This window comes from Lissotriton helveticus, chromosome 3_2 (assembly GCF_964261635.1).
Source record: "Lissotriton helveticus chromosome 3_2, aLisHel1.1, whole genome shotgun sequence".
Lineage (NCBI taxonomy): Eukaryota > Metazoa > Chordata > Amphibia > Caudata > Salamandridae > Lissotriton > Lissotriton helveticus.
The window spans coordinates 410,779,521-410,800,246 of NC_136062.1; the positions used below are offsets into that span (position 1 = coordinate 410,779,521).

General features: G+C 45.5%; 1 protein-coding gene across 1 annotated transcript; it reads left to right on the plus strand.

The window, feature by feature from the left end:
* Positions 1-276: 276 nt before the first annotated feature.
* RAG1 (recombination activating 1) lies at positions 277-17,137 on the plus strand. The gene is made up of 2 exons (XM_078684680.1): positions 277-353; positions 12,224-17,137. The coding sequence occupies exon 2, from the start codon at positions 12,244-12,246 to the stop codon at positions 15,481-15,483; it is 3,240 nt and encodes a 1,079-aa protein (XP_078540806.1). The 5' UTR covers positions 277-353; positions 12,224-12,243; the 3' UTR covers positions 15,484-17,137.
* The last annotated feature ends 3,589 nt before the right edge of the window (positions 17,138-20,726 follow it).

The following is a 20,726-nucleotide window of genomic DNA, read 5'->3' on the forward strand; positions in this document are numbered from 1 at the left end:
GTTGCAGCGCGCAGCTTGTTGTGGTCATGGCGGTTGTGCATGCCCCAAAGGACAGCAGTTAGGGGGCACCGTAAACAACAACAGCAGAGTGGCCTTTGCAACAGCAGGTGCAAGTTCAGAAGGTACGGGGTAGGTGGGTGAGAAGGGGCGATATTGAGGGCTTCTGATTGGCTGCTGGAAATGGGGGCGCTGGCAGGAGAGGTTTCCAAGGCCAGGGAAGCTTGGATAAAAAGACAGCTAGCATCCCCTCTTCAACACATCTGAACGAGCAGGGCGACAGAGAGTTATCATTAACACTTGTTGGCCTCTCGCTGGCAAGCGCCAAGGTGCAGCAGGGGCAGGTTGGCGAGAAGGTGAGTGGATGGCAACTTTTAGTAGCTCTGGGGTAAGAGATTCTGGGCTCGTGATAGAGTGTCTATGCAACTAAAATGTAATCCCAACTAGGCCTGTATCAAAATGTGTGATCCTGGGCAAATACGTTTATCGCAGTTTATTTTGTGTTGAAATTAATTCCTAAGCGAAACTGAGAGCAAAGAGAAACGGGCAAATCTACAGTTGGATGCCTTTTCTTCTCTCTGCATAGATTCGCTATATTACCCTTCACAGATATCGATACTTATGCTTGGAAACAAGATGTATGTGTTATATAGATCGTAATATTACTGTGCACAAGTGTGTGTTTGGGCCAGGCAACTGTAAACTCTTTTTGGATAATATTAAATGAGGAAAATTACTTAAGCCAACCAGCACTTGAATCCAGCCTTAAGAAGCTGTGCTCAGCGCTCTTCGACCTGGGTGGGTGGGGCTCGTGCACAGAGCGACTCTTAAATGACTTTATAAAAGAGTGTCTCACCCCTAGTGTGAGATGTGGAGCCAATGGCTTACACTTGCAAAGGACACCTTTAGGTATTAAGAGTTATCGAGGAAGGGAAGTTTTACCTTCCAGACTAGGAAGCAAGAGTGAGAGCTCCTTGTCAAATAAGGACTTCAGGCAATTGGAATGTATTCAGTATTTTCACGAAAATAGAACATGGCACTTAAACTCTCTCTATATATTCTAATGTACATATTATATACACATTTATATCTGTATATATGTGACGAGAGAGTTGCACATGCCTCTTCGCACACACACGCACAGATCTCATGCTTTCATTGCATACACGTACATCAAAATACATAACTTAAAGCAAACTGGGCCTGTTTCCAACTCGTGACCTGCTACATGCACATAGATTACAGCCGCTCAACCAACTGAGCTGTGAACCTGACTCTCAAGCCCAGAGCGTTCCATTACTAATAAGTGTGAATTGTCCATACTGGGGAATTTGTGTGATACTCTTGCTACAGATATGGATAAACCAAGGTGTTGTGTGATGTGCCCAAGATAACACTCCGTGACACACCAAGAGCGGAAGTTGTTTTTTAGCTCGCTCTTTTGAAATCCTCCCCTTAGTTAACTGAATCAGTGAATGAAGCTAATTACTCTCAAAATGTAGACCAGATTTATAAAACACTTTGCGCCTGTGCAAATATACCAATAGTGCACAACAATTTGATGTGGTATGTAGTTTCCTTAGTCGCCATATAAGAGGCTGAAACATGTTGACACTGATTAGGGTGTAAGGACATTATATGCTGCCAATGTAAAAAGTTCAATCGGGTCGGGGACAATCGATATTTGCCCGGCGGTATTGCCTCTGTGACCCTCTAGTTATTTAAATCAATGAAGAGGCAGGCGCTGGAGACTGGAAAGCAGGAAACAAGGTTTTTTTATTCTCTCCGGAGGAGAACACAACGAAACGGACAGAAGGTATCGTTCTGAGGTGCTCTAACTGTATTTCTGAGGCCTGGCCTCTTATATCCACATTTATGACTTTATTGCAGATTACACATACATGTTTAAAGCTTTGATGTGCGGAAAAGACATTCTCGGAACTCCCCTTTGGGCCCGTTCCCACACACATTTACAGTTAAAGTCCCCACCCTAGTCACAACAGGTGATGAGCATCGCGCAGCTGGATAATCCGCCGATTCACGGAATGTGGGGAGTCTGATCGGATCTCATGGGGTGGGGGGGGGGCTTTGATCAACCCGGGGATTCTTTGATGGGGGAAGCTTTCTATTGTACGGGGAGGGGCAAGGATGGTATCGGCAGAGCTGGGTGTCGGCTTGGGAACGGGGAGGACAAAACGGGCACACGGGGAAAAAGGGGGTTTGCATCTAAGGGCCGGAGATCATGAAAGGAAAGCAGGGAGGTGTCGCGCTGGGAACAGGATGAGGGCCGGGGGCAGAGCAGCGCCGAAGAGGGGTTTATGACTCAAGGCAGGTGCAAGCAGGGGGTGGTCAGCGTGCAGGCTTAGTGAAGGCAAAGGGCTATGTCAGGGGCCAGCGGCATGCAAAAGGGTTTGTTCTGATCGGGGCATCTTAAAATGGCGGGCGCGCACGACAAAAGTGTGGCATCAGGGGAAGAGGCAAGATGGCGCAGATAATGTTCACCAAAACGCACTAATTTTCCACAGCCAACACCCGTCTCATTGGTCTATACCGGGACCACTCTTGATTAAAGGGATACCTGTGTCCGCTAGGTATTTTTAAGACCCCACCAGGATAATATAGTAAGTGCTCCATGGAATATGGTTGAGCTCAGGGTGAGATCCAAGGATGACGCTTGCCACTACCAGACTGGGTGAGGTTCCTTCAACAACAACAAGGAAGGTTTCCTGCCCTTGAGGTCCATACATTGTACAGTGTCTTAATATAAGCCCTCTGCAGCCCGTGCCGTGAATGGGGTGCAAGGGAGGTCTGGGGTCCAGTAGGCCCCCTTAGTAAAAGTGGTAGGTGGTGAGCCGAGGAGTGGTGGGCGGTCCATGTACTTTGCAGGGGAGCCCCCTCAAGGCGTGTTACGCCACAGAGGTTGTATGAACGGCTGACTAAGAGAGCCAGTGAAGTGCCATCAAGTTGGAGGTGGTGTGATCGGATCTCGTCAAGATGCGAGATTACGAGTGCTTAGAGGCAGTTCTGAAAGCGCGTTCTGGGAGGACAGGTCCTCATTCTTCAGTAGAGAGAGCTGGTCTCTGGCTGTCTTGGTTTTCTTTTCAAATTGTTCCTTGAGGATGACTGTGGTGTCCAGAGTGAATCCAAGGGATTCAGCATTTGGTGAAGGTTGGGCTGGGTCTGTGTCCAGGCACCAGTCACTGAGCCTGGCTTGCACCAGTCACTGAGCCTGGCTTGCACCAGTCACCGAGCCTGGCTTGCACCAGTCACTGAGCCTGGCTTGCACCAGTGGTAATGTGTTGCTCTTGGTGAATAGTAGGAAGTGTGTCCTAGAGGGGTTATGCTATAAGTAGGTGCTGGACATCATAGTCTGAGTAGGAGCTGGCAGTGTTTGAGGCAGTGTATGTCTGGAGCTGGCGGTCTCACAAGTAGACTTAGGCGTCATCAGTATATTTGTTTATTTTTATGTAGTGTCCCCAAACAGCTCTTCAGAGTACCGTGAAAGTAAGGAAATAATAAGGGAAAACAAACGCAGGTAAGGGATGGGAATGCCAAAGGAATGGTGATAAGGTGTGATGTCAGGCTGATAAGGTGTGATGTGACGGTGAAGGGTGCATGGGGAGGGATGATACATTTCATCAGGCGCACTGTCATGATTGCTGAAGCTGCTGGTGGTGAGAATAGTCTCACGGGGCTCCATAGAGTGGTTGAAATGTTGTAAGATAAGAGGGATCCCTTGTTCCTCGACACGTGATACGAATTCCCTGGGTCCAGGTTGTGTAAATGCGTTTTATTCAGATGTGTTGTATGTGTGTGTATCTTCTGTGGATGCCCTCAAACCTGAGATGGATCAGGCCCTCCTGGATCTCAGTTGGACACTTCAGCACCTATTGTCACCCCTGTTTTCAGGAGGTTCTTCGTCTCTGCCGAGGCAGCCCTCTCAGCTTCACCCAAGCCCTTACAATGTCCATAGGGGCGTGGAGGGACCACCGGGTGAGACTCAGAACAGCGGTTGCAGACTCTGTGCGCATTGTGCCGCAGGGGCGGGAGTGGCAAGGTGCGTGCCTCACACTCATTTACACCTCCTACTGAACAGACTTCCCTGCCTGCTCCTTTTCAGGCCCTTTGACCCCCAGGAAGGAAGTCCTGTCCCGCCTCCAGCTGGACTCGCCTGGCCCTGACTCCAGTGACTGGGGTTTAAGCCGCTTGATTTCTCTTCCCTTGCTCATCACCAGCTCCCACAGTGCACTTCGGCAGGTGTTTATAGAGCATCAATGAGCTGCATCTAAGCTTCTGCAGCGCTCTTGGGAACTCCCTGAACACTCTCGTGGCTTCAGGGCGCTTTACGGTAATGTGTGCTTGTACAGATGCAGTTTATGCAAAGTTCAGGTAGCACAAGTGCGCCAGGCTGAGTGCACACGGTGTAGTGGAGTTTCATGGGGCATTGGTTGGAGTTGTATTTGGTTGTCTTGTCTAAATACTTACATTTTTTTGCGGTCTCAATCTATCTCTGCCTGAGAAGTATGACACTGCAGTATTTTTAAAGTGCTAAGTACCCCTACAGAAGGCGCTTAAGTGCTTCTCCACACAAGTAGCATGCTACACCGCACAGGTGTGTGGGTGGACGCGTGTTGGTTTGTTTTGCTTTGAGCCTTTGCGGGCAGTATTTTCATAATCTCATGTCTGATGCCCAACGAGGTGCGTTTGTCGTGTTAACTTAGGGGTGCGTAGCGCTAGGCGGGTGATGAGTGAAGCACTTTCAGAGGTAGATGCACTTTATTTTATAGCTTGTGGTAAGCTGGCAGCTCCGATCAGCTCTGCCTTCAGCATGATTTGCTGATTGGCTGTGTCCACAGGCCATCGACTCTGAGATCTGTGGATCCGGAGATGGGACAGGTGAAGGCAACAGGTGAAAAGAACACCTGAGGAGTAGTCACCCCCTTGACACACCCCCTACCCCACCCCCTCAGGTTACACGGGACACCATGATCCTTTCATCCCCGCTTCACGTCTTCTCTCGGATGTCCTGGATCAGCTGAGGCGAAGTAATAACAGGTATCACGAACAGCAGAGATTCTGCGAGCCATATTAAAACACATACACGCAAGGACCAGGGTGTCATGGGCAAAGGGTGGGCGTGGCCTGTGGCCATTTAGACCCAGTCTACCTGCTCCTGACTGACCGCCCTGTGCAGGTCATCCCTGGATGTCAACCCCCCCCCCCCCTCCCCACCCTCTAGTGGTGAATTCGCTCACGCCCTGCAGTCCTTGAGACTCCATTATTTTGTAGAAGTTCTACCCTCTCGTCCTCTCTTTATCACACACTCACTGCCCATGTCTTTTTCTTTTTCTCTCCTTGCACCTTCTCTCTCTCTCAGTGCCCCTATCTTCCTCCCTGTCGCGCCACGTTTTTCTTCTTTAACTTCGTGTCCCTTTGTCTCCCTTGCTTCACCTTTCCTCCCCATTTTCCACTTTCAACTTTCTACTCGGTATCTCTCCCTCTGCCTACCACTCTATCCCCCTTCCTTTTTTCCTGCTCTCTTTTATTGCTCTCCCTTTCCCTTTCCCTTTCCCTCTCCCCCTCCGTCTCTTTCTTATTGTTTCTCCCTTTCTTTCGTTTGCCATTTCTCTCTGGATTATCCATCTCTCTGTTTTTTTTAAAAAACCTCTTTCTCTCACACTACCACCCTCTTTTCCTTCCCAACTGTTTGTCTCTCCTTTGTCCATCTCTTTTTCTCTCGCTCCTTCTCTCTTTATTTCTCCGTCTTTCCTCTCCTTTTCTCCAACATTTCCCCTTCTATTACCATCTCACCTGTCTCGTCCTCTCTCTCGCACTCCCCTGCTCTACTTCCTCATCTTCTGTCTTTCTTCTCACACTCACTCTCTTCCCAGTCACTCGCTTTCTGTATACTACTCTCTCTTACTATATATCCCCTCTCCCCTATCTGTACAACATAATTCTATTCTATTTCTCTATTTCTCTCTATGTCCCTCTGTCTCCCTCGCTACACTATTTTCTCTCTTTTCTGGAGCCTTATGCCCCCCACCCACAATCTCTGTCTGTCCCATCTATCGCCCTCTCTTTCTCCTCCTCGTTCTCCTTCTCTCACTCTCCCCTTTTCCTCATCGTTTCTCTAGTTCTCCGTCTGCCTTGTGTAGTGTATTGTATCTTGGTCATTGAGCATTCTATTCTCGTGAGCTAGTTATTCTATTTAGTGTACACATGCCTGTGCATGTGCACAGAATGTATTTATGTATTGATTCAAATGTGGAGTCGCTTTCTGAAGCCAAGTGTCCGTTGTGAGTCAGTTACCTCTTGGACTCCTGGCTGATGAGACGCTCCTCCAGTGATTGGAAACCTGCAATAAACTTCGATTTGGAATACATTCTATTTCTCAAGAATCTCTTTAAGGAGTTATTGTCTTCTACATATTGGCGACGATCGGGATTTGTTTCCATCACCGACCCCACGCAAAGGAATTTATTTTGGCTAAAATTTTTACTTCGTCGAAATCGGATTGCTTTGTCATTCGACACACCTTTTGGTGTCATGAACCAACGATTCATTGGATTTATTGCTCGTGTGGATTATTTGGTCGAGTTTTATTTCGGAGGAGCGAATTAGAGACTGCTTTCTCGACATTTTGATTCTTTGAAGCGTGAATCACAACTTGAGGACGTATGACTGAGTTCTGAATGGAGATAGAAGTCACCTTACTAAGCCTTAAACTTATGGTTGAAGTTTAACGCACCCTTCAAGTCTTGAACCTTCAAAACCTGACACTTCCAGGATTTTATTTTGAATTACGCGCTTACCGGTCTACTTGGAACTCCGGCATCGCGTCTTTGGAACGTCAACAGCGCACTCTTCTCTTCGAACTCCCAATTACGCCTGTCTTCGCCTAGAACTCTGGGATACCTCTGCATACACGTCACGACGCTCACGTCACGACGCTACGCACGGCGGACATCTTGGTGAAGTCTAAAACTTCAACTGTTGACGTTGGTGTATTGTCGACGTTTTACACGTCTGGATTATCTGCGTGTGACCTCGGCGATTCACACGCCTTTTTAACAAGCGACTATCTGCCTTTGTTGGAAGCCTTTATTTGAAGCGGTATTTAAACTGTTCTGTAAACCTTTAACGAAGTTTTCTTTTACAGCAAATTCGTATTATACAGGTTTTATGTTTATTTATGCTAAGTTTCTACACAGTTTCAACTTGATTGTATATTATCTATAAGAAATATCTTGCTATTTTCGTCGAATATTTTCTTTAACAATATGACCTCGGTTAGAGAGGTCACACAACCTCCTCCTTTTCTGGAGAAGCCCGGAAAGCCTACTTTGTTATGGTCTGAGTGGTTTGGCTTATTTGAAAACCACATTTTAGCAATTGATACTTCTGACTATTCACCTCCTAGAAAGTTTGCTCTTCTTTTTGGCAGTCTTGGGTTAGCAGCACAACGCATTTTTAAGAGTTTGGTACCCATTCCTCCTCCTGCTGCCGATTCAGGGGATAGTGAATGGAATGTTTACAAAGAAGCTATTGCCAGGTTAAAAAAACAATTTGAAGAGTCTCCTAACATCATGCTAGAGAGGCACAATTTCTATAAAAGAAAACAAAAGGAGGATGAAAAAATTGACGAATATATTTCAGCACTAAGAGTATTAGCTATTACCTGTGATTTTGGTCCTTTACTTGACAATTATATTCGCGATCAATTTGTGTTTAATTGTTCTTCTACCAAAGTGAAGGAAAGAATTCTTAGTTGCAAGAATCCCTCGCTGTCCGAGGTTATTGACCTTAGCCTGAGTATTGAAAGGTCAGTAACCTCTACTAAGGCCATGGCACTGGATACTGTCACTAAAGTTAATTTTATTTCAGATGATGTGTCTGAGGATGGTGTTTATGCTATTTCTAGTAAAGAAGCTAAAGAGAAATGGCAAAGTAAGACTAATGGTAATACAAATAAACAAAATTTTTGTTTTAGATGTGGGTCCAAATTCCACATAGGGAATTTTAAAGGGTGTCCTGCCATAAATAAACGTTGTGTTTTGTGCAAAAAAATAGGTCACTTTCAAAAGGTGTGCAGATTCCAAAAGAAATCTGTCAAAGTCAACTATGTAGATATGAATGATTGTTGCGACTCCTTTGATAATCTAATGTTGATGGTGGAATGCGATGATTCTGAACCTATTAAGGGACCTTTGTGTGAAGCCATAATTGACAATGTTAAATTACAGGTAATGGCTGATTCTGGAGCTCCCATTACTATACTCAGGGACTCTACATTTTTTGATAAATGGGGAAAAGATGTGAAATTAAGTCAATCGGATGTTAATTCTAAAGCTTTCGGGGAGAAAGATATTGACATGTTAGGCTTTTTCTTAACAAGTGTAGAGGTCCTAGGAAGGTCCATTATTACAAAAGTCTACGTGGCCATTAAAGGAAAAGATATCGTGGGTTGGAAAGACCTCGCTAAAATGGGTCTATATCTTGTCCCAGGAGATGAAAATCCTATCAAAGTACGTGACTTTCCTATTTGCTTTATTGAGGATGCAAAAATTGATAGAACTGAATTGCTAAATGAGTTTAAAGATGTGTTCAGTAATAAAATTGGGTTGGTGACTGGCGCAGAACACAAAATTAGACTCATTCCTGGAGCATCACCTGTTTTTCATAAGGTTCGCCCTGTCCCCCTTAGTGTCAGGACAGAGCTCAAAAAGATGCTTGAGGATCTTGTTAGGGACAAGATTATAGAACCTTCAGAATCCTCCCAATGGGTTGCGCCCATCGTCGTAGCTCGCAAGAAAAATAATGAGATCAGGCTATACGCGGACCTCAGGGGTCTCAATAAAAACATCAAAATAGATTGTCACCCTCTCCCCAAAATTCAAGAACTGTTAGCAAATCTGGGCGGCGCTAGGTGGTTTTCATTGTTGGACTTAAAGTCCGCTTACCATCAGATTCCCTTGTCCAAGGATTCTCAAGAATTAACAACCTTTGTGACCCCGTTTGGTACTTTTAAGTTTCTGAGGCTTCCATTCGGGTTAGCTTCAGCAGCTAGTGTTTTTCAAAGGTTAATGGACTCTTTGTTTGGGGATCTGGTGGGGGTCCAAGCATACTTAGATGACATTCTGGTCTTTGCTAAAACAATGGATGAACACAATGTACTGCTTAAAAAGGTGTTGTCCATTCTTGGCAGTAGGGGTATGACAGTCAAGGAAGACAAATGCAAGTTTGGAGTGTCTGAGTTAGAATATTTGGGTCATTCAATTTCGAAATCTGGCATTAGACCAAAATTTTCTGTCGTTAGGGCTTTAAAGGAAGCCAAACCTCCAAGCGATAAAGACACTCTACGTTCGTTTCTGGGCCTAGCCGAGTACTATGCCAGATTCGTAGAAGGGTACGCTCAAGTAGTGGAACCACTGAGGTTACTATTGAAGAAAGGTCAAAAGTTTGTTTGGACAAAAGAATTGGATGAGACTTTTACTAAAATCAAGGATTTAATTGTCTCTGCACGTTCACTCCAGGCGTTTAGGGATGATTCTATGTGCATTATTACAGTAGATGCAAGCATGAAAGGGCTTGGTGCCGTGCTATGTCAACAAGTAGAGGGCAAAGAACACACAGTAGCTTTTGCCTCTAGATCTTTGAAGGACTTTGAAAAACACTACAGCACAATAGAAAGGGAGGCGTTAGCCTGTGTGTGGGCGGCCCAAAAGTTTAAAATGTATATCTGGGGCCGCAAATTTGTAATGCTTTCTGACCACAAACCCCTTTCATTTATTTTCAGCAAAGTTACTGGTACCAATAGCCTTTCTCCTAGGCTGACTAGATTAGTTTCTAAACTGCAGGAATTCAATTTCGAGTTAAGGCACATCACGGGTGGTAAAAATTTCAGGGCAGATTGCTTGTCCAGGATGTTGATGGACAAAGATGATGAGGATGACTTGGTTGAAGAAGATGTGGAATGTGTCTCTATGGTGGATGCTGTAGAAGAGTGGAGTTCAGCCATTTCTGAAAAGGATTGGAAAGAAGCTAGCGAAATGGATGGTGTTTTGTCACAGGCTTTAGAGTTTTCGGCTAAAACTTGGCCAGATGTTAGGAATCTGTCTGGGGATCTAAAGAATTTCGCACAGGTGGCAGAGGAACTCTCAGTCAAAGATGGAGTTTTGTTAAGGGGTGATAAGTTCGTTCCCCCCAGTGGTTTAAGGAACACGATTATCAAGTTAGCTCACGAGGGTCACCTTGGTGTGACCAAGACTTGTATGAGAATCAAGACTCATTATTGGTGGCCGGGTATTGACTCACAGGTTAGAGCTACTGTAGACAGTTGTGAGGAATGTCTTTTGTCTGATAAACATTGGAAGACACACCAGGCCCCTTTACAACCTTCTCAATTTCCAGGAATGGCTTGGGAGAAGGTAGCTTTAGATTTCTCTGGCCCATATAAAGTACTTCCAGAAGAGAAGAGGTACCTTATCTTAGCAATAGATTATTTCTCTAAATGGATGTATTATAGGTTTGTAGAGGCTCCCGATTCAAATAATACCATTTCTTTCCTTGAAAGACTGTTCTTGCTGGAAGGAGCCCCTCGAACCTTAGTAACCGACAACGGTACCCATTTTGTATCCGACAAGATGTGTAAATTTTTGAAAACACATGATGTGAAACAATTGAAGGTGGCACTTTATTCACCCTCATCTAATGGTCTAGTAGAACGTGGCAATAAAGTTTTGAAAGAGGGAATTCAGACAGCCATAGCATCTGGTGTGGATGTTTTTAAATTTTTGGAAAAGAAAATCTGGAACTATAACGTCTCACCGCATTGTACGACTCAAGTGTCCCCTTTTCAATTGTTGCGGGGAAGAGAATTTCATTCCCCTTTGTTTCCTACTTGGTTAAGGAAAGTGGAGGGCGTTCAAAATCCTCCTATTAGTGATAATGTGGACTTTACAGTCAAACAGAAACAGACTGTAATGAAAGAAAATTACGACAGATCAAAATGTGTAAAAGATGTTCAAATGTTAGTGGGAGATTGGGTTATGATTAAGAAACCCTATAAGGTTGCAAAAGGCTTGTCCATGTTTTCAAGTCCTGTCCAAATTATTAAAGTCAGTAAAAATGCAGTTTTTCTGGGAGACAAGGGTTGGTGGAACGTGAGACAGTTGGCAAAGTTGACCGCAGATCAAGCTGGCCTTATTTCTAAGAGAAAAAATTTATCCACACAAGAGGGTTGCGATTGGTCGCATTGGCTCCAACCAAAAATGTTCCAAGCTTGTAATGAGCTACCCTCTGCAGCACCTGTTACTTCTAATAACTCCTCCCCTGTTCATGATACTGTAGTTTCCACTGCAGTTCCGTTTTACAGTCGTAGTGGTCGAATTAGAAGACCTCCTACAAGATACAACGAGTTTATATCTTTTTAACTGTTTAATTATTTCTTTGTTTTCTTTTCTGTATTTGCATAAGGGGGAAGGTAATGTAGTGTATTGTATCTTGGTCATTGAGCATTCTATTCTCGTGAGCTAGTTATTCTATTTAGTGTACACATGCCTGTGCATGTGCACAGAATGTATTTATGTATTGATTCAAATGTGGAGTCGCTTTCTGAAGCCAAGTGTCCGTTGTGAGTCAGTTACCTCTTGGACTCCTGGCTGATGAGACGCTCCTCCAGTGATTGGAAACCTGCAATAAACTTCGATTTGGAATACATTCTATTTCTCAAGAATCTCTTTAAGGAGTTATTGTCTTCTACACCTTGTTTTCTCTCTCCCCTCTCTTGTTGTCCTCCTGTAACTCTCTGGTTCTATCCCGCCCCCCGACCACCCACCCATGCCCATCCCCGCACGCCGCCACCACCCTCATTCCACTTTCCTCCGTCTTGTTCCTTCCTCCGCTCCATGTTTCCTGTTGGTGTTCGTCCTTCTTTTGTCTCGTTGGTGAGCCCCGCTAGATGTTAGCTCTGTGGTAAATGCACCTGCAGGCTGCTGCGCTCGTCCTCTGTGTTTCCTGCCGTTAACAGATCCGTATCTGGCCACGGCTGACTCTGCTTTTTTTCTAGGCTTCAATGGCGTAAAACTAATCCCTAAAATGGCTGATGACAGTATCTCGCCGTTGGTGAGAAAAAGAGCTTGATTACAATCACTGTATAACTGAAAATAAAAGATGCACCGATTCCCTACATTTTTGTATTTAATAAAGATGTTGTTTCTTTCAGGAAACGCGGCTCCAGAGAAGATGGCGGCGTCTCCTTCCAGCGTTCCTCGGCAGAACATACCATCTGAGATCCGGCACCCCTACTCCAAGTTCTCAGAATGGAAGTTCAAGCTCTTCCGGGTCCGTTCCTTTGAGAAGACGCCCTCTGAAACCCTTCCTGATTCTGACCAAAGTGAGGCGGAGGACCCCAGAGCTGTGGAACAGGAGGAAGTCGAGAAGCCTCCCCCCCTGGAACTAGCTGCAGTGGAGAGTTCCGGAGCTCCAGAACAGGCTGAAGTGAAGGACCCACCCTCTGTAGGAGAAGTTCCTCCAATTGGCTTGAATCTATCCACCACACCGGTGGAAGTCACGCAACCACTCACCAACATCAAAGCTGCACTGCAGGAATCCAACATCACCAACCACCGCGCACACCTGAGAGAGATGGAAGTCCACGCCGACAGACTACAGAAGCTCTGTCGCATTTGTGGGACATCATTCAAGACTGGCCAAGACAGCCGTAGAAATCCAGTGCATGGGCCTGTGGACCAGGAGACGCAGGAGCTTCTGCGAAGGAAAGAGAAGAAGGTCACGTCTTGGCCAGAGCTGATCGCAAAGGTCTTCAAGATCGACGTCAGAGGGGACGTGGACACTGTCCACCCCACGTGCTTCTGCCACAACTGCAGGGCCATCATCAAACAGAGGTTCAGCAGCACGCCCTGTGAGGTCTATTTCCCCCGGAACGGCGCAGTTCAGTGGCAGCCACATTCAGCGAACTGCGGGGTCTGCCGCACTGCCAAGCAAAGCCTCAAAAGAAAGATGGCACCTCAATCAAGCCTACAGTTAGCCAAGAGGTTGAAGATGAGTGCCGAAAAGACCAGGAAAATAAAAGCCAAGAAGAGGAAACTACTACAAAAAAATAAAATCTTGATTCAGAAGATTGCAAACTGCCAGAAGATTCACTTGGGCACAGATCTCCTCGTCGTGGACTATCCCGCAGACTTTATAAAGTCCATTTCATGCGCAGTCTGTGAGCACATCCTGGCGGACCCCGTGCAGACTACCTGCAAGCACCTCTTCTGCAGAATCTGCCTCCTCAAGTGCCTGAGGCTTATGGGCAGCTATTGCCCCACCTGCAAATACCCCTGCTTCCCTACAGATCTTGCAACCCCAGTGAAATCCTTCCAAAATGTTTTGAGTACGCTGGTTTTGAGGTGCACAGTGGACAACTGCAGTGAGGAGGTCACCATGGCCAAGTACAATCAGCATATCTGCAGCCACAAAGAGATCAAAGGGAAAGAGGCCTATGCCCACATCAACAAAGGGGGGCGCCCTCGGCAGCACCTGCTCACCTTAACCCGCAGAGCACAGAAGCATCGCCTCAGGGAGCTGAAGATGTTGGTCAAAGACTTTGCCGACAAGGAGGAGGGCGGCGACGTGAAGTCAGTGTGCCTGACACTGTTCCTTCTCGCCCTGAGAGCCAGAAACGAGCACCGTCAGGCGGACGAGTTGGAAGCCCTCATGCAGGGCCGTGGAGCCGGCCTTCACCCGTCTGTGTGCTTGGCCATCAGAGTAAACACCTTCCTGAGCTGCAGTCAGTACCACAAGATGTATCGGACCGTGAAGGCCATCACTGGGCGCCAGATTTTCCAGCCCCTGCATGCTCTCCGCACAGCCGAGAAAGCCCTCTTGCCAGGCTACCACCCTTTTGAATGGATGCCTCCTCTGCAAAATGTATCTTCCAACACAGAAGTAGGCATAATCAATGGGCTATCCGGTCTGATGCAGTCTGTCGATGAATACCCTGTAGACACCATCTCAAAACGGTTTAGGTACGACGTCGCACTAGTGTCCACTCTGAAGGACATGGAGGAGGACATTTTGGAAGGCCTGAAAGCTCATGAGCTGGACGACTACCTCAGCGGTCCATTCACGGTGGTCGTCAAGGAGTCTTGTGATGGGATGGGTGATGTTAGTGAGAAGCACGGCTGTGGACCACCGGTTCCAGAAAAGGCAGTCCGGTTCTCCTTCACCATCATGACCATTGCCGTCCATCACAACAAAGACAATGTGAGGATTTTCGAAGAAAGCAAGCCAAATTCAGAGCTGTGCTGCAAGCCCTTGTGCCTCATGCTCGCTGATGAATCTGACCATGAGACACTAACCGCCATCTTGAGCCCGCTGATAGCAGAAAGAGAGTCCATGAAAGGCAGTGAACTGATGCTTGAGCTTGGTGGCATCCTCAGAACATTCAAGTTTGTGTTCAGGGGCACAGGATATGATGAGAAGCTTGTGAGAGAAGTTGAAGGACTAGAGGCATCTGGCTCAGTCTATATCTGTACCCTATGTGACTCGACACGCCTTGAGGCCTCCCAGAACATTGTACTCCACTCCATCACTCGGAGTCACAAGGAGAACCTTGAGCGTTACGAGATCTGGCGGTCCAACAGACACCATGAGTCGGTCGACGAGCTGCGGGACCGAGTGAAGGGAGTTTCAGCCAAGCCCTTTATTGAGACCCTCCCTTCGATCGATGCCCTGCACTGCGACATTGGCAATGCTGCTGAGTTTTACAAGATATTCCAACTCGAAATTGGGGAGGTCTTCAAGAACCCCAACGCCTCAAAAGAAGAGAGAAAGAGGTGGCAGTCGACTCTGGACAAGCATCTGAGGAAAAAGATGAACTTGAAGCCCATAATGAGAATGAACGGTAATTTTGCACGGAAACTGATGTCCCAGGAGACCGTTGAGGCGGTCTGTGAACTGGTCCACTCTGAGGAACGGCGGGCAGCTCTACGCGAACTCATGGAGCTTTACATGAAAATGAAGCCAGTCTGGCGTTCCTCATGCCCGAGCAAAGAGTGCCCAGAGCTCCTCTGCCAGTACAGCTACAACTCTCAACGCTTTGCCGAGCTTCTCTCAACCAAGTTCAAGTACCGGTATGAGGGCAAAATCACAAATTATTTCCACAAGACACTAGCCCACGTGCCCGAGATAATTGAACGAGATGGGTCTATCGGTGCCTGGGCGAGTGAAGGCAATGAATCCGGTAACAAGCTCTTCAGACGTTTCAGGAAAATGAATGCCAGGCAGTCTAAATTTTATGAAATGGAGGATGTCCTGAAGCATCACTGGCTCTACACCTCCAAACACCTCCAGAAGTTCATGAATGCCCACCTCGCCCTGAAGAGCCAGGGGTTCACAATAGACCCAGAAGCCATCTTGGACGATTCACTGGGCGTGGAAAATTCAGAGGAGCTCTTAGATTCAATAGAATTCTGATTGTGGGCACCATCTTTAGTTGGTTTTCTTGCCAATCAACGTACAGACAAGGAGCAGCAAGGTGAGCTCCTTGTAACGAAGACCTGCAAGGCGTAAAGATGCAGGAGTTTTCGATATGGAGGATTCGAGATGGGCGCTCCAAGAATCTAGTTCAGGAGCAGTGTGATTTTAGCGCAGTTGAGAAAACGAGGGCAGCCGATTTGTGGACAGACGTCCCAGGGTTTGATTGTTCATTCATGGACTCTGTGATTCACAAATCGAAAAGGCATGTAGGTGGTTAAAAATATTTAAGTGAACTGGAACTGTCACTCATCTTTGAACGGCGGGCTGCCCAAGGGGGTCATGGAAACCTGGACTAAGAAGAGTGAGGCTGTGCAGGACGCTGTGGCACCTTGACGCAAATTCTTCAATAACGTAGGCCATAATTGGCCGGAGACCGCTGCCATGATAGTGTCCACACCAAAAACAGGACATGCTCGACAGTTCTTGGTGCTTTAGTTTTAGCATTATTGAAATAAGTGACCAGCTGTGAGATCCAATTTTTGCATTTTGCTAAAAAAGGGGAGTTACAGACTCTGACAGATCAATACAACAGTGCAAAAACTGACATAGGCTTATAGGGAATCTGGGTTTAGGTGTGCCTTGAGAATCTCTACAAAGTCATAAGTTGATTTTAGTTGGAGGTTGTTGTCTATTATTTTGGAGAGTAAGATTGCTTTTGCTGAACTACTGAAAAATACCAAGTGGTGTGCGTTTAGGAACCAAGTGATAATGAAAATTGCAAAACATGGAAAACAATGTATATTAAATCGCACCAATCAGAATTTAGAAATCAGAAATACTCGATTTCAGTTTTTCCAATGTTTGATAGATTTTCTACATTTTCCTATGCCTCAATTTTTCTTCTTGTTTTAGTGAATAAACACAGAATGCCTGACTGGATGGCATAAAAGCGAGGTGCTCTTATCTTACCTATTAGTCCGGATTATCACCAATACTTGTTTTTATCAAGTTGCTGTTTTGCAAATTCATCTAGTGAGCAAAATGGTTGGTGTGTTGCAAACTGTGACATGCAAGTGTAAAGTAATAGAAAATGCAGCCATTTTATGGCATGGGTGCAATGTACAACGAGGTAGTGATCCTTCGGTTTATAAGAAGGAATATGCCATAGTGTCCCACTCATGGATATTTAGCTATATATGCAGACCATTTGCAAGGCCTCTTTCAAGAGTGTACATATTCAAGGTGCAAACAAAAGATGTGAATATGCAAATTCACCCACAAACCATTGGTGCATCAGTGCCAAAATGTATCTTTGCCACCTACCATGGGATGTGAGCAACGGGTAGCCTTTTTAGGTATCTCTCTCTTACACACACACTCTCTCTCTCTCTCACTCTCTCTCTCTCCCTCTCTCTCCCTCTCTCTCTCTCTCTCTCTCTCTCTCTCTCTCTCTCTCTCTCACTTCTGGTGGATTCTTAAAAAGCAAGTGCCTTGTATTTGTTTGAACACTCACATGTTCTTGTCCTTTTTAAAGTTTACACTAACCATCACATACCTCAAATCCAAATACAAGAGAAATATTGCTTATTGTTTTTCTGTTGTAACATAATTTTGGTGATGAAAACCTTCTTTGAGCACTTTTAAAATATATTATCCACCTCTACCGTCACTCTGTCATCTATTGTGTGGGCGGCCTGACAAGGTGCACTTACAGCAGCCTCTGCATCTGAAAGTTGTGTTGTTTTGTGTGGAGGCAAGGGCCTTTTTTCAGCATTGTTAAAATAAACTGGATTCAATATTTTACTGAATAAAAACTTGAAACCATTTGCGCTTCCTGAGTTTTCTTTACAATGTATGACAATGTATTAGCAGCAGAAAGACAATATTTCGTTTATTTGTTATCCTTCGGCGAGCAAAATTCAGTCAAATTCCCTAGCCCTTAAAGACACAGTCTTAGAAGCTTCTGGCAACGCAGTACTGCCCCGTGAGACCACAAGTAGCCAAACGCTGCAGGTGCACAGGCAAGGTCTGATTGAGCCACAACTGATACAGAGCCTAGATGAAAAAGAACAGGCCAAAAAAAGTGAACCCACTGGCACTGCCATCTATTCCCAAAAGACTGTGGCTACCAGACGTGACTTTATACACCCAAAGTTGCCCTTATGCCATAGGCTTCTCCTCAATGGTCTAATATTTTCTGCTCAGGGGCTATAATTAGCGCGAGTATTAAAACTACAGGAATTAAACAGTGCATATACATTCTTGTTTGATCCATGTTCCCAGCACTTTATTTGTGAAAAAGTAAGTTCTCAGGACACCACTGCAGCTTGCACCACTCCCTGCCCCTTCCAACACTACCAAATAGCATTACCAGCACAACTTTTATTAAGCACACTTCTTTCTACAAGTCTAACGATTTGGACTATATCAGTGCACATAAGGCTGTCAGAATGGCCTAAACGTGCTGGTAATATTTCTTTCATAAAACTTTACCTCGGTCAAGAGACCATAAAAGCGTGCATAGAAAACAGTATGTTAAAATTCATGTCACTTTAAAATTTTGCAGTAATTTCCATACTTGTTTACATGGATCTAATTACAGCACCTCCATGGTTCTAACAGTAGAAACAAATATACAATGGCACCTCACCTATACAATAATTCTTGAGCCCATGTAGGTTGAGTAATTACAAAGACCGAATCACTGGCTGATGGAACAAAGCCCTGGCATATTTATTTTTGGCGTATATTTGTTGAACACTCTGCTGATCTGCTGACATCAACAGTAGGTAATCAGCGCCACCGTATGGTAGGCTGTCATAACTTTTGGGGTTGAGAATTAAGTGCCAGTTCTGAGCACCAGGAAATACTGGCACAAATGAAGCACTGTTTGTTCCTGCCACTGTCTTCTTGAACCCTAATATGGTAGGCAGAATAGGCAGCACCATTGAAACCAGAGGGCAAGTTTTGTAGCCGCTACTATCCACTAGCGATCCCATGCATCTGCTTGCCTTTAACAGGCCAGAGCATGTCTTGGACCATGTCCATCCTCGAGACGCAGCAGCAAAATCGGTTTTCTTCTTGCGCCCCTTTTTCCCTGTCCTTCCTCTCAACCTGAGTGGCCTGTCCATCTCACTCCTATCGCTCAGCGAGGCATGCTACAAGGGAGGTCTCCCAATTCTACCACTGACCCAGTGGTGAAACTCAAGTCCCTGCAGCCCCCGCAGTGCGAGGGGGCACTTAGCCCAGTATTCTGGCTGGAGATCTCCTGATTGAATCCGAAGGGGGCCGCAGCATGCACCTTGCTAGGGGCCCCTGCATGCATCTTGCAAGGGGCCTTCTCAAGTCGCATTGACCACACTTTTCCACAAACCAGATTAGACTCTGGTCTGTGATGGAAATGTCAGAAATATAAGCGTTTTCGAAAGGGTACTGCCAGATGTTTCAAAATCACCACAGTGACACACCAACAGCAGACTGTGAGTTGTACAAATTGCAAATAACACTAAAACAGGAGAGGGAAATTTCAATAATGTATTCAGATGCAGAAAAAGTTAACACTGTGGCCCAGATTTTCAAAACTGTCACTGAACGCAGCGCAGCACCCAAAGTTACTGCGCTGCATGACAGGGAGCTAGTAGGACAGCCCCATCTCAGAAGAGAAATGCCACTCTCCTCCCCTCTCCCTAGCGCCAGAGCAAATCTAACAGCCGAGCACCACGCACACACCTTTGCCAGTAGCGGTCGGTGGGGGGGTGGGGTAGGGTAGGGAAGAGTGGGGGGTAGTAAACTACGGAATACGATCAAATGCAGGTAAGTAAACATATAAATAAATAAAACAAATTTTGTTGCGCGCAATGCATCGAATTTGGCGATGCAGAGCGCGCAACGTAATTCATTTTATTCATTTATATTTTTACTTACCTGTATTAGGCCTTTTCCGTAGGTTGCTACCCCCCCACCCTGCCCCTCCCCGACCCACGTCACTGCCCGGCAGCACTTCCGCTAACGACCGCTACTGACCTTTGCACCAAAATGCATGGGGGTCTGTGTGAGTCTAGCATAGGTTCTGTACTGTGCGCCCTTCCAAGACTAAATACTATACCCAGACAAACCTTAAAACTTTTCCCATGTTGTATGGGTGCAATAGAATGCACTACACATGGAAGGTGGGAAAAGAAAGGAGAAATAAAATAACTTCTCTTTTTTAACATCCTTAAAGTGGTGTTCATTTGTGGCACAAAACTGTGTCTGCTATTGTTAGTAGGTCGGGTTTTACGTCAAAAAACCATGGATGGTCGCACAGGAATGCCAATGTACCTACCACCCCTTGACGCAGAGTAACAGCTTTGTGCTGGTTTGCGGTACTTTTTCTTACAAACCAAAGCAAATACCAATTTGTGTTCGTTTGTAAATCCTGTAAATAATTTTGCGTCGGGTCTGCGTTATAAAAGTAACAAAAACCAGAAGCAAAAGTTTTTATAAATCTGTCTCTCAGTTTCAACCCGGTTCTGGGTCAAAGCAACCTCCATTTCACAGCTGTATGCCAGAATAGCTCTGACAAAATATAATTCAAAAAATATTGCCCCATTGGATGCAGGTTTTATAATAACTCCAACAACGCAATAGTTTATTAATTGATACCTAGGATACAATATTTTTGTCAGATGGCATTTAGTTCACCATATTCTGCTACTACCCCCATTTCACTCCGCTTCATCCATGGTACTGTACTTGTCCAAGACACACCTATATCAGTCTCCTCTGATGGAGTTCACAATTGTATTTACATTTCTTTTTACAGATGTTTCTGAAGCTCCAGGACATCCTAACACTGCCCAATAATGAAAACTAAAAACAAACATTGACATCCATATTAGAAACCTGCACCTTGTAAAATAGCATCATCGACTCACCTGCTACAGACAGAACCACAATATTATTTTATAAAGAGCAGGCTTTGTGGGAGAGCTGGAGACCAAATGACAGTCATTAACAATCCATAAACACAATGGAGCAGCCAGACCCAAACCACCTCTCTTGCCACCTTTCTGCCACTCAGTGCATTAAAGGACTGCCAATGCCAGTAGGTCTGGGCACTTTATAAGTAAAAGTGCCAATGTCACTAAGTCTGGGCACTTTATAAGTGAAAGTGCTGCGATGTATGTTTGTGTGTGGTTGCCTGGAGGAGGGAGTGCATGGAGGAATGGTTGAATACTTGAATGCCTACATGGATGAAT

Excerpts from the sequence above, each read along its gene's own strand:
- RAG1 (XM_078684680.1), top strand. The coding sequence starts at position 12,244 with ATGGCGGCGTCTCCTTCCAGCGTTCCTCGGCAGAACATACCATCTGAG.